The 11,797-nt window shown below is 35.1% G+C and overlaps 3 protein-coding genes across 3 annotated transcripts in view; 2 read left to right on the top strand and 1 right to left on the bottom strand.

Moving 5' to 3' along the window:
- CBG22902 overlaps positions 1-2,049 on the top strand; it is a gene marked incomplete at both ends in the record, with an annotated part of 6,258 nt that extends 4,209 nt beyond the window's left edge. Inside the window, 3 exons of the mRNA XM_045238386.1 lie at positions 650-805; positions 1,119-1,283; positions 1,831-2,049. Coding sequence (XP_045097685.1) covers positions 650-805; positions 1,119-1,283; positions 1,831-2,049 — 540 coding nt within the window. The remainder of the gene's footprint in view (positions 1-649; positions 806-1,118; positions 1,284-1,830) is intronic.
- Positions 2,050-3,710: 1,661 nt separating this feature from the next.
- Positions 3,711-6,670, top strand: CBG22903 (the record flags this gene model as incomplete). The annotated part of the gene is made up of 5 exons (XM_045238385.1): positions 3,711-3,978; positions 5,640-5,718; positions 5,763-5,889; positions 6,222-6,537; positions 6,582-6,670. 5 exons carry the CDS (start codon positions 3,711-3,713, stop codon positions 6,668-6,670), a joined length of 879 nt encoding a protein of 292 aa, XP_045097686.1.
- A 621-nt stretch (positions 6,671-7,291) lies between these two features.
- On the bottom strand, positions 7,292-9,802 carry Cbr-str-230 (the record flags this gene model as incomplete). The annotated part of the gene is made up of 7 exons (XM_045238384.1): positions 7,292-7,368; positions 7,417-7,732; positions 8,706-8,748; positions 8,805-8,939; positions 8,981-9,059; positions 9,112-9,199; positions 9,617-9,802. 7 exons carry the CDS (start codon positions 9,800-9,802, stop codon positions 7,292-7,294), a joined length of 924 nt encoding a protein of 307 aa, XP_045097687.1.
- Between the last annotated feature and the right edge of the window lie 1,995 nt (positions 9,803-11,797).

Here is an 11,797-nt window from a genome sequence, read left to right as displayed (position 1 = left end):
AGACTGTGAAACAGACCCAGACTGACACATTTGCGTTCACTTAATTTTTTGAAAATACTTAGTTTTCCAGCGAATTGAATATTTGCTCAAAAACACTCTTTTTTGACTTGTTTTTGTACTGAAAACGTGGAAAGCCCTTAAAATGTTCACGATGGTCACAAATCATTTGACAATCCGTTTTTGTACATCTTATCGCCCGGTACGGTATGAAAGAAATTATTGTGTTAAAAGGAAAAACGGATTTGATTTTTTTTTTTTTACTTTTGGTTCTTGAAAATTTAAAAAAAACTCCGTCTTTCAAAATTCGTTTTATGACTCACAATTGTAAATCGTGGTTCCATTTGTGAAACTGCATCTGTGAACAAATGAATGGTTAGGGGCAAACATCTCTGGGCGAATAGTAGCATTCCCACGTCCCGCCTCATTAACCTTGNTAGGCCACCATTTGAAAATGATCTAAAAAAAACCATTTCTAGGCCATGGTGTGTTTTCTAGATCATTGAAAACTGATTTTTCTAGGCCACCACTGCAAAATGACCTAGAAAACGCATCAGAGGCCATTTCTAGGCAATTTTTATTTGGTGGCCGAGAAATCTCAATTTGCAAAAGTTAGGTCATCACTTCAAAGTGATAACCATATATTTTTCAGCTAGGGAAATGGGTGGCCTTTGGTCTGAACCAGAAGAGACGTGCTACGACGACAAGCTTCACTGGACCAAACCGTGGAATTCTAAATTACACGGCCAGCAAAGTGGAAGTAGTCGCAAATCAGAAACTTACGAGAACTGATAGCGGCGTTTTAGAGGTAAGCAGCTTTCTCTAAACTACCGTAACCTAAAATTTGGGGATCCATTTAGCTATTACGCTAATCACCGTGAAACCTGTAAACAACTTTGAGCTCAATTATCTCACTTCCTATCAGAGATATAAAAGAGTTGTCAACTGATAAATTGTTTATCATGATATCACCAACGTTTAATCAGTGCACACATTTGTGATATCTTGCATAAGAGTTGAGATAACTGAGCTCAACCTTGGTGGTTCTTAGGCTTTATGACAATTGATGGGTACTGTAGTTATGTTGATTCTCAAGATTGTCAATGATTTTTTTGTTTCAGATGGATGCAAGCTTCCTATTCAACCATGAAGAATTGGAGAATCCTGAAAATGCCTCAAAAGAATGGACTTCAAGATTCGCCTATCTCTCCAAGACCGCTCATTTTTGGGATATGGAATTGGGAAGAGTGGAAATCTATCCCTTGGTCGCCAAAACAATCCTCGAGGTATGGTTGGCCGATGATTGTCTTAAGCTTGCCCATCTTGAAGGGTCTAGAAATTTGAATGTCTAGGTTTAGTGCCCTAAACTTGAACGTCTTCGGAAGCCTAAAGTTTTTGAATCCTCAAGCTATCATAGACCACCATCAACTTTGGGAACATATAACTCATTTCCTGTAAGAGATATCGACGAAAATTGGTCAACTGTCAAAATGTTTATCATAATATCAGCTACATTTTATCAGTTAAAAAGTTTTGATATCTTTCATAGGAATTGAGATAAATGAGTTGAAAATCGACTGTGTAGGGGGCCTTCTAGTACATGGTTTATCGCGGTTTATCCTTCCTCTGAAAACTTTCCACTGAAAAAGACAATTTACGATTTTTAGGGTACTGTATCTCAGCTCCCGTGGGAGTAATTAAAAAGTTGTTAACTGCCAAAATGTACATCACAATATCAGCAACATTTTATCAGTTGACACATTTTTGATATCTCTTATTGGAATTGAATTCAGCTTGGCTCAAACGAATCAAGACTAAAATTTCATTTTTCAGGAAATTGAAAACCACCGTAACTCCCTATCCCCAGCTGACAAGGAACGTCTGAAGGAGGAAGCGATCGTGGTGTCTGTTGTTACCAAGGTTCATCACAAATGGCTTCAGAACTTCCATAGGTATCCAGAAGCTGGCGTCTTCTTCGCTCACCGAGTTCTCGAAATATTCTATTTGGACGGAGGGAAGCCCATTTTCAAGGCTCAAGCACTTGAAAACTAAATGCTACTAATTTTATCTCAGCTTGTTTTTTTAAAGCGACCGTTGTCCCCCTCATGAAATATGTTTCTGAACTTTGACTGTCTCCTTCAATTTTTCCCTGTGAATTCACCATTCACCGTGAATACAAGTCCTCTCAACCGTCAACTTTGAACTTATTTATCTCATCTCCTTATTATGATATCAAACATTTGTCAATTAGGAAAATGTGCATCAGAATATCAGCTACATTTTATCAGTTGACATCTTTTTGGTATCTGTCAAAGGAAGCGTGATAAATTGAGTCAAAGTTTTGCTCATGCCACTTGCTCTATTTTGTTTCTCATTCTCCCCCTTTGGTCACTTTCGCATCTCGATATTTAAAGTTTTTTTTTCGTGTATAACGTTTCTCCCTAACATTCTCGAGCTCTTGAACTGAAACATGGTGTAGACATATTTTTCTGAAAAAGAATAAATCAGAATTTTCTGGAAAACTTACCATTTTTAAAGAAATTTGAGATTTTTGAATTCTGAAACGCCGTAGTTCTGAAATGGTCAGTTCTAAAACGTCGAATTTTGAAACGTCACGGTTCTAAAATTTCGCGGTTCCAAAACGTCGCAGTTCTGAAACGTCGCGGTTCTAAAATGTCGCGGTTTGAAATTGCAGTTCTAAAACGTCGTATTTCTGAAATGGTTAGTCCTAAAACGTCGCAGTTCTAAAATGTCGCGGTTGTTAAATGTCGCTGTTCTAAAATGTCGCGGTTCTAAAATGTCGCGGTTCTAAAATGTCGAGGTTCTAAAATGGCGCAGTTCTGAAACGTCGCGGTTCTGAAACGCCGTAGTTCTGAAATGGTCAGTTCTAAAACGTCGAAGTTTTGAAACGTCGCGGCTCTAAAATGTCGCGGTTCCAAAACGTCGCAGTTCTGAAACGTCGCGGTTCTAAAATGTCGCGGTTTGAAATTGCAGTTCTAAAACGTCGTAGTTCTGAAATGGTCAGTTCTAAAACGTCGCGGTTCTAAAATTTTGTGGTTCTAAAATGTCGCGGTTCTAAAATGTCGCAGTTCCAAAACGCCGCGGTTCTAAAATGTCGTGGTCCTAAAATGCCGTGGTTCTAAAACAGCATTGTTTCAAAATGTCGCGGTTTTGAAACGCCGTAGTTCTGAAATGGTCAGTTCTAAAACGTCGCAGTTCTAAAATGTCGCAGTTCCAAAACGTCGCGGTTCTAAAATGTCGTGGTCCTAAAATGCCGTGGTTCTAAAACAGCATTGTTTCAAAATGTCGCGGTTTTGAAACGCCGCAATTTTAAAATGACCCGGTTCCGGAAGCTCACGTTTCTGAAACATCACGATGCGGAAACGTCGCGGTTCTAAAACGATGTAGTTACGAAACTGTCAGTTCTAAACTGTCATTGATGCAAAATGATCCATTCGAAATGATTTAAAACGTCAGGTTACAAATTTTGAAAAAAATCTGAACATTTTTTGAGAAATTAACGATAGTTTTCGATAGATGTTTTGATCTCTGAACAAAAATGAGATCATTTTGAGAACTTCCTTTTTTCGTTACTCATTTGGTCATAAACTAACACACATGACCAGACAGAGCCAGCTAACCGGAAAATACAAAAAATTGGTTTTCGTATTATTTTCTTATCATCATCTTCTGACTCTATACGAATATACTAAATGGACTCCCTCGATTTCTCCCAACAAATAATTGCAATTATCTCCTTCCTAATTAACGTAGTTATGATAATTTTAATTGTGTCAAAGTCTCCAAAATCTCTTGGCGCATATAAATATTTGATGATTTTAATGTCAATTTCTGAATTGGCCTATTCGATTATTGATTTTCTCATTAAACCCCATGTTATTTCTTCTGAAAACTTCTGGATTGTTGGGACGAATTTTGAGAGATCCAGGATATCATTAGATGTTGTTTATCCGTTGATTTGTGAGTTTCAAAACTTAAAAAGTGCGGGAGGAGAGGAGGGCGCAGACAAGCAGAGTGTCTAGCTTCTCTGCGTCTCTTTTTGTGCAAAATGCGCATAACTTTATTCAAGTCGATTTGAGCTCATTTTTGGACTATTGGATTTAGAATTTTTAGTTTTTTTTAATTTTTAAAAGACACAAAAAAATCATTAAAAAAATTTTCTTCAAAAAGTGACGATTTTTTTCGAAATCTCTATTTTTTAAATTTGACTTTCTAAAAATAGTTAACAATGAAAACACGAGTGATATCCGTAAAGTTTGACAGTAGTAATGCGTCTTCAAAGCCGAGAGTGCAGAGAGTGTGGGAGGAGAGGAGGGCGCAGACAAGTCTAGCTTCTCTGCGTCTCTCTTTACAGGGTGCGCCAAAAGTATGGTAACACATTCAAAGTGCTGTAAATTTTCCGAAAATACTCGAATAGACTTGAAAACTTGAAAATTGTTTGCTGAATACTTTCTACAAATGAAATTATAAAAGTTGTTCGACGCGATGGACGTGTTCGGACTCTTGACAGAAAAATTCCATATACGGAATAGTCCAGCAGATTCATGTCTGCCGACGTGGCTGACAGTTTGCAAGTCATGCTGAATCTTGAAAAGTTGGTCGTGCAACCTGGTTGAACGGTTTTCGCCGTGTGAGCGGGAGCAGAATCCGTATGAACAGTCCAAACATGGTTTTTAAAATGAGAGTGGGTTTACGGAAGCACACGCCTCCGAAAAATTCCCTTCTAATAGTCCTTTTTGTTGATTTTCACCCCAAAATCTACTTAAATTAGAATTCGGAAAGTGTTACACCAAAAACGATGACGTTCTGAGGATATGAAGCTCGGTTGATCATCATACCGTGTTTATTAGCTAGCTCAGATGTCGAGGCAAAAATTAGATGATTGTTTGATTGGAATTTGCTTTCCACCGTAAAGTGATTCTAGTCGGCAAAAGGCCTTTCCATGTGTTCATTTTGGCGCGTGCCAGCAGATTTTGATTTGGACTTCTGGATGCGTACCAGATCTTTTGTTCTCGACAGAATTCTAGCCTTTTGAACACAATATGGGGTCAGTCCCAGCTCACTTTTGACGATTCATCTGACTGATTTAATGCTCATTCAGAGCTCCAGACTCTTTATTTCCATGATTTGGTACGGATTTTGACCAATTCATTCTCTGACGGCATTGTTTTTCTCCGGAATAATCAAAGTTCAAGATTTTACGTTTTTTAGACAGTTCTTGACCGTACTCAACTAATCACAACGTTTGATGGTCCCCCACACTATTTTTTGTGAGATTCCGGGAGCTTTTCCGATGTTACTTAGGCCAACCCCCGTCTCGGCTATCTCGACGATGTTGGTGCATAGAATTAATCACCATTCCCGTCAAAACCAACCCAGTGACTTGAAATTTTGGAAATAAGGTAATTAAGACATGCTGAAAATAATGTGTATACATTTTTTGTTCGAAAAAATCTCCTGCGCCCAACACCTCGTACGAAAAGTGTGTTACCATACTTTTGACAACGCGCATAACTTTGTTCAAAATGGTCCGTCGTTTGAGCTCATTTTTGGACTATTGGATTTAGAATTTTTCGCTTTTTCAAAAAGTAGCAATGCTATATAAAAATCTAACACTTCAGTATTCTGGGGAGCTGCTTATGGAATTGCCGTTGCTTGTTTCGGAATACACTTCATTTTTCGATATTTTATGGTCATTGGGTATGTTTGGTTTAAAAAATTGCTCAGCCTATTTTATGTTACAGTATTCGAAAATGGGTTTCCGGATATTTAATGGTTTCGATTTGGTTCAGTATTCCAGTTATATCGGGTTCAATTTATGCATTCACGATTCATCTGTTTTTGAGTTTTGATGAGAATTTGGAAAGATTAGTGAGGTAGGGGCGGGAATTTGAAATTAAAAAAATTCTTTTAAAAAATTCAGATCCAAAATCGATTTCCTCAAACATCTTCCTATCACTGAAATGCAGTATTACGGCTTCAGCCTATACACATTTCCTGAAAATTCTGAAATTCCAGAAATCAATTCTAGAAACCTCTATGCAGTTCTAATTTTGTCTGCTGTGGTGGTAAGTTTCAAAAGTTTCAGAACACTAAAATTCAGAATATTCTGAATATTCCAAAATTTAAAAATTCCAAAAAATCTACATTTCTAAAATTTCCAAAGTTGCAGATAAATTTTTTGAATTATTTAATTTTTTCAGACTTTTTCTCTCTTCACAATGATATATTTTGCTGTAAAAGTGCACAAAGCGATTCGAAATTTAACAAAATCTGCTGAAAATCTGTCTTCCATTGCTCAGACTCTTCAAAAACAATTGTATTATTCTTTATTGGTTCAAACCATAATCCCAATGATTCTTATCCATTTCCCAACTACCGTAATCGTTTTGGCCGCGTTTTTTGGAGAGGGAAGACCATTTTTCGGGGATTTTATAACTATGACAATATCCTTATTCCCGTTAATTGACCCATTACCAAGTATGGTTATAATTAAGCCATATCGTGAGGCAATTAGAGGTGAGCAATTGATTTTTAATATTTAAATAAGCGGAAATTTTCAGATTCTGTATTTTTCTGGAGGCCGAGAAGGGCGGTGGAGCCGGATACAACAAAGTTCTCCAATGTGATAAGTCGAGCAGTGATGAATTGAAAAATCCTTAATAAATTTTTTTTGTCAAAATATCTTTTTTGGTTTATAGAAAAATAGAGAAAATTTGAAAAACAATAGTCAAAAAACGAGTCAAATCCGTTGATTCTATCCGTAGTTATGGGCCTTTGAAGTTGAAGTGATGGAGAGAGTGTGGCAGGAGAGGAGGGTGCAGACAAATAGAGTGTTCTAGCTTCTCTGCGTCTCTCTTTGTTGAAAACGCGCATAACTCTGGTCAAAATGGTCCGCTTGAGCTCGTTTTTTCACTATTGGATTCAGAATTTTTTGCTTTTTGCTTTTGTGAGGCACAGAAAAAAATCTACAACATTTTTCTGAAAAAAAAACTATTTTTTTGTAATTATTTTTCTAATTCACCAAAAAATATAGAAAATATTAAAACCAATAGTCAAAAAACGAGTCAAATCCGTTGATTCTAACCGTAGTTATGGGCCTTTGAAGTTGAAGTGATGGAGAGAGTGTGGCAGGAGAGGAGGGTGCAGACAAATAGAGTGTCTAGCTTTTTTGCGTCTCTTTTTGTTGAAAATGCGCATAACTCTGGTCAAAATTATCCGTTTGAGCTGCTCTTCATTCTTAAAAAGTCCACAAAAATATAAAATTTTTTTTTCAAAAAGTGGTAGTTCTAGAGCCAACATAAGACGATGCTATTGTTGAATTTTGACCTTTAGACAATCTGAAGCATGCTGAAAATTTGAAAAATAATTTTTAAAGTCATCTTAACGTAATCTTACTTTTAATTGCTTTTCTATAGGGTTGTATAATAATCATACTGGGAAGTGGGTCGATAACAGGAAATAGGGAAACGGAAATTGTAAAAATGTGACCGTAGATCTCTTCAGTTGTGCCCATAAATGAGCGAATGAGGATTACTGTAGACGGGAAATGAATGAGAATTGTCGGAATTGCAGTTTGTATGACCAATGAGTAGAATAATTGGGTTTGGAGAGATTTCGAGAGACTGGATAAGTTTGTGTGGGTTCCTTGAAACTTTCGAATTGCTGAGTAGCCTTTGATAGCGAAAATCGTCATGGTGAAGAAGGAAAATGTCTGGAAATTTAGAATCAATTTCAGAAGTTCGAAAAATCAGAAGTTTAGATTTTTTTTTAGTAATTTTGGAATATTCATAAATAAAGAGGAATATTTTTAAATTTAGGATTTCCCTGAAGCTTCTCGTTTCTGGATTTTGTTCCTGCATTTCTCGGAATCGCACATTTTTCTATTGACAAGTTATGCTCCCCCAATTTTTCGAATTTGTGGAATTTCTGAATTTCTGAATTTCTGAATTTCTGAATTTCTGAATTTCTGAATTTCTGAATTTCTGAATTTCTGAATTTCTGAATTTCTGAATTTCTGAATTTCTGAATTTCTGAATTTCTGAATTTCTGAATTTCTGAATTTCTGAATTTCTGAATTTCTGAATTTCTGAATTTCTGAATTTCTGAATTTCTGAATTTCTGAATTTCTGAATTTCTGAATTTCTGAATTTCTGGATTTCTGAATTTCTGAATTTCTGAATTTCTGAATTTCTGAATTTCTGAATTTCTGATTTTCGGGTTTTCGGGTTTTTGGAATTTCTGAATTTCTGAATTTCTAAAAGTTTGAATTTTTCGAATGTTTGAATTTCTGAATTTCTGAATTTCTGAATTTCTGAATTTCTGAACGTTCGAATTTTAGAATTCCAGAAATTCAAAGTTTTCCAAAAATCGAATTTTCAGAAAAAATTGTTACGTTACTTTCAGTGTCCAAATATTTTGAATTTTCGTGAAAATTCTGAACTTCTGCATTTTCAAATGTTTGAATAATTCGTTAACATTTTTCCCCGCTGTATTTCTAGAGTTCCTGGATTTCTGAATTCTCTAAAACTTGAGAATTTTCAATTTTCTGAATTTTCTGAAATTTCCAAAATTCCAAAACTCACAATACAAGTTCCAATGAATGAAATTCCATTGATATGTTTCCAATTGATCTCCTGAATTTCCTGATTCGGAAGTGTTGAATATAAGCTGAATCCATAATATACCATCTCATTTTTCGGAACATTTCGGAGACTTTCAATGTCTGTGCTGTAAAATGTTTTGCGAAAATAAAAAATGGGGAAATTTTTTTTTCGAAAAACTACCATATCAGTGTATCCATTATCTCATTTTGCTGTAGAAAAATATGTGTCAAAAGTGCATAGAAAAATCCACAAATTACTGGAATACTCAGCCAAATGTAGACCATAAAATTCTTTTGAGACAACAAAAATTTATTTCTGAAAATGCAACTTTTTTTTCTTAAAACTTTTTTCTTTACCCAATAATTGTGAAATATCTGAACATGAAATGAACGATAAAACTGGCCAAGGCGATTCCAAATGAGCCTCCCCAAGCCACTAAAAAATTAGTTTTCAAAATTTTGATTTTCCCGCCAAACCAAAAACTTACACAACAATGGATAAACAATCGATAATGGTAGCCAGGTTTTAGTTGTATCCGTTTCAGCGATCCAGTATGTTCTTTTGGTGATTAGTTCCTGGAAAATTAAGTTTCAGAAAATTTAAAAAATAAACTTTAAAAAAAACTAGACAAAATTTAAATTCCAGTAGTCAAAAAATGGGTGAAATCGGTTAAGTTTAACGGAAGTTATGCGCCTTTGAAGCTGAGAGCGTAGAGAGAGAGGAGTGCTCAGACACGCAGAGTGTTCACGCTTCTCTGCGTCTCCCCCTTTCACGTGGTGTTTCGCTGCTCCAACTTAAAACCATCAGAACTTTGTTCAAAATGGTCCGCTTGAGATGATTTTTGACTGTTGGATTTGAAGTTATACATAAAACTGGTTTTTATAGTAAATCCTATTTTCGTTTAAGAATTCCGAAAATCTAAAAAATTATGAAATTCAAAAAAAAAAACTCAATTCTTTTTTTCGAAAATTCAATTTCCCTCCTAGCCTTACCGGTGCCACAAACATATCAATCCAAGCGTAGAAGATCTCGAAAACCGAAGTAAAAACCATAATATGTTTGTAGGTGTACATGGCTTTTGGCGATTTCATCATAATCAGCCATATCAGTAAAAAATTAGTGAAAAATGCCACAGTTCCAAGCGTTTGCTGTGTGCATCGCAAAATTTGGGACCACATTTCAATTAGCTTTTTCGAATAGCAATAAAAATGTGGAATGAAAAATTTTCGGCGAAAAAATCTAATAACTTTCTTAGAAATCGTACTACAGACAATGAGATTTTTTCTTTATAAATTATTATTTTTTGTATTTTACCAAAAAATATTTTTCTACACCTACATACCTGTTTTTGTCGGAATAACAAGACTCTCTTTAGTATGCGAAAAAAAATCGAGATGTGTAATTTTAAGGGTACAGAAAGTTATGAAACTAGAGGGATTTATGTTTTTCAAATTCAAAAAAAATAATCATTTTTAACAGAATCGAATTTTCGCAACCACGAATTTCCGGACTGCGCATTTTTGAAAATTTAAAAAATAATTTTATTTGACTATCTTTACTTCATCCAGTAGAACTTAACATTTCAAATCCAACAGTCAAAAATTCATTTCAGACCATTTTGAACAAAGTTATGACGGTTTTTAGTGTGCGCCGTAAAACACAAGGAGAGACGCAGAGAAGCTAGATCACTCTGCGTGTCTGCACCCTCCTCGCTTTGTACACGCTCTGCGTGCTTAACTTGAAAGGCGCATCACTTCCGTTAAACATGAGCAATTTCGCTCGTTTTTGGACTATCGGTTTTGAATTTTTCTATTTTTTTGATGTTTCTAAAAGTTTTCAATTTTCAAACTTTAGTATTTTCCGCAAATACCTCAAGATATATATATATATATTTCCCTTCCTTCCTTTCTTTTCATATTTTGTTCTTTCCAGACACTAATGAAGCCAGTTTCGATATTTGAACTTTGCACTTTGTAATCCACCCAACGCATCAAATCACCCCCAATTTAGTGTTATTTAATCAGATATCACCTGGGGAAAAAATAGGAAAAAGATCAAAACGATCAAAATAAAAATGGTCTTACTCCTATGAGCTCTCTGTGTTGGCTTTGACTTTTTCGAGATTCCTAGAAGTCCCTGAAATTCTGAAAGTTCGGTTCGAGTCCCCTTTGTGTCATTTCATCTTTCATCGAATTTTTATACTTTGTTGGCATGATTCTATTATTTTCAAAATCTATTTCTGTGAAAAAAACGGAGGATAATTTCTGTAATTACCCAAAAAATTGAGTAAATTAGGTGCTCCTAGTCTAGACATATGACTCTAAGAGGCAAAGAACAAGAAGGAATTCTGCAAATTCCAAATTTCATTTAAAAATGAAAAAGAGATTAGAGACGCCATAGAGAGCGCCGGACAGCTGAAACCTGATTAGGAAGAGCTCTCTTGTTAATCTTTCAGTGCTCCCGTACTTTCAAATTAATCTACATATATTTTGAGATTAGAATCTTTTTTCTTTCTGTTTTCGAATATATAAACGAGCCAGAATATGAATTTCCGATATATTTTTTTAATTTCTAAATTTCGGAATTTTTTTTCTTCGAATTTTTCGTTGAAATTCTTGTTGAATAATTTAGAAGGTTCTTTTGATTTTTCAATTTTTCAGACTTTTCAAAATTTTGAAATTCCCAAAATGTTCCTTTTCCATAAAAACTTTCAAAAGTCCATTCTTCTATTTGCCCCCTAATCTCATTTCTATTTTCGCCCTTTCAAGTAAGTCCAAAAAACCAAAATTATCCTAAATCTCGCCAATTTTTTATTCTTGATCTCTGGTAAAAATGGGCGGCGCCAAATTGTTATTTTTGATGATAAAAGGGATGAATTCCATTTTTGTGCCCTCATTCTGTCCAAATTTATTCTGATTTGTGTTCCCTCGATATTTCTTATAATTCTAATAATCTGAAAATCCAAAATTCTTCAAAAATGGAGGTTGTTCCGGCAGGTCGTCGGAGTGAAATGTGTTCTATTTGCAATGTGAGAGCACATAATGGATTCAGTTATGGGGTGAGTTTGGTGGATTGCTGTAGATTTTCAGAAAATATGAAATTCTTGAAAATTCAAAAATTCAAAAACTAAAAAATTCAAAAATTCAATGTTCAAAAAATCCAAAATTCGAACA

This window comes from Caenorhabditis briggsae (assembly GCF_000004555.2).
Source record: "Caenorhabditis briggsae complete genome, chrV, whole genome shotgun sequence".
Classification (NCBI taxonomy): Eukaryota; Metazoa; Nematoda; class Chromadorea; order Rhabditida; family Rhabditidae; genus Caenorhabditis; species Caenorhabditis briggsae.
This window is presented reverse-complemented; position numbering and strand designations above follow the sequence as displayed.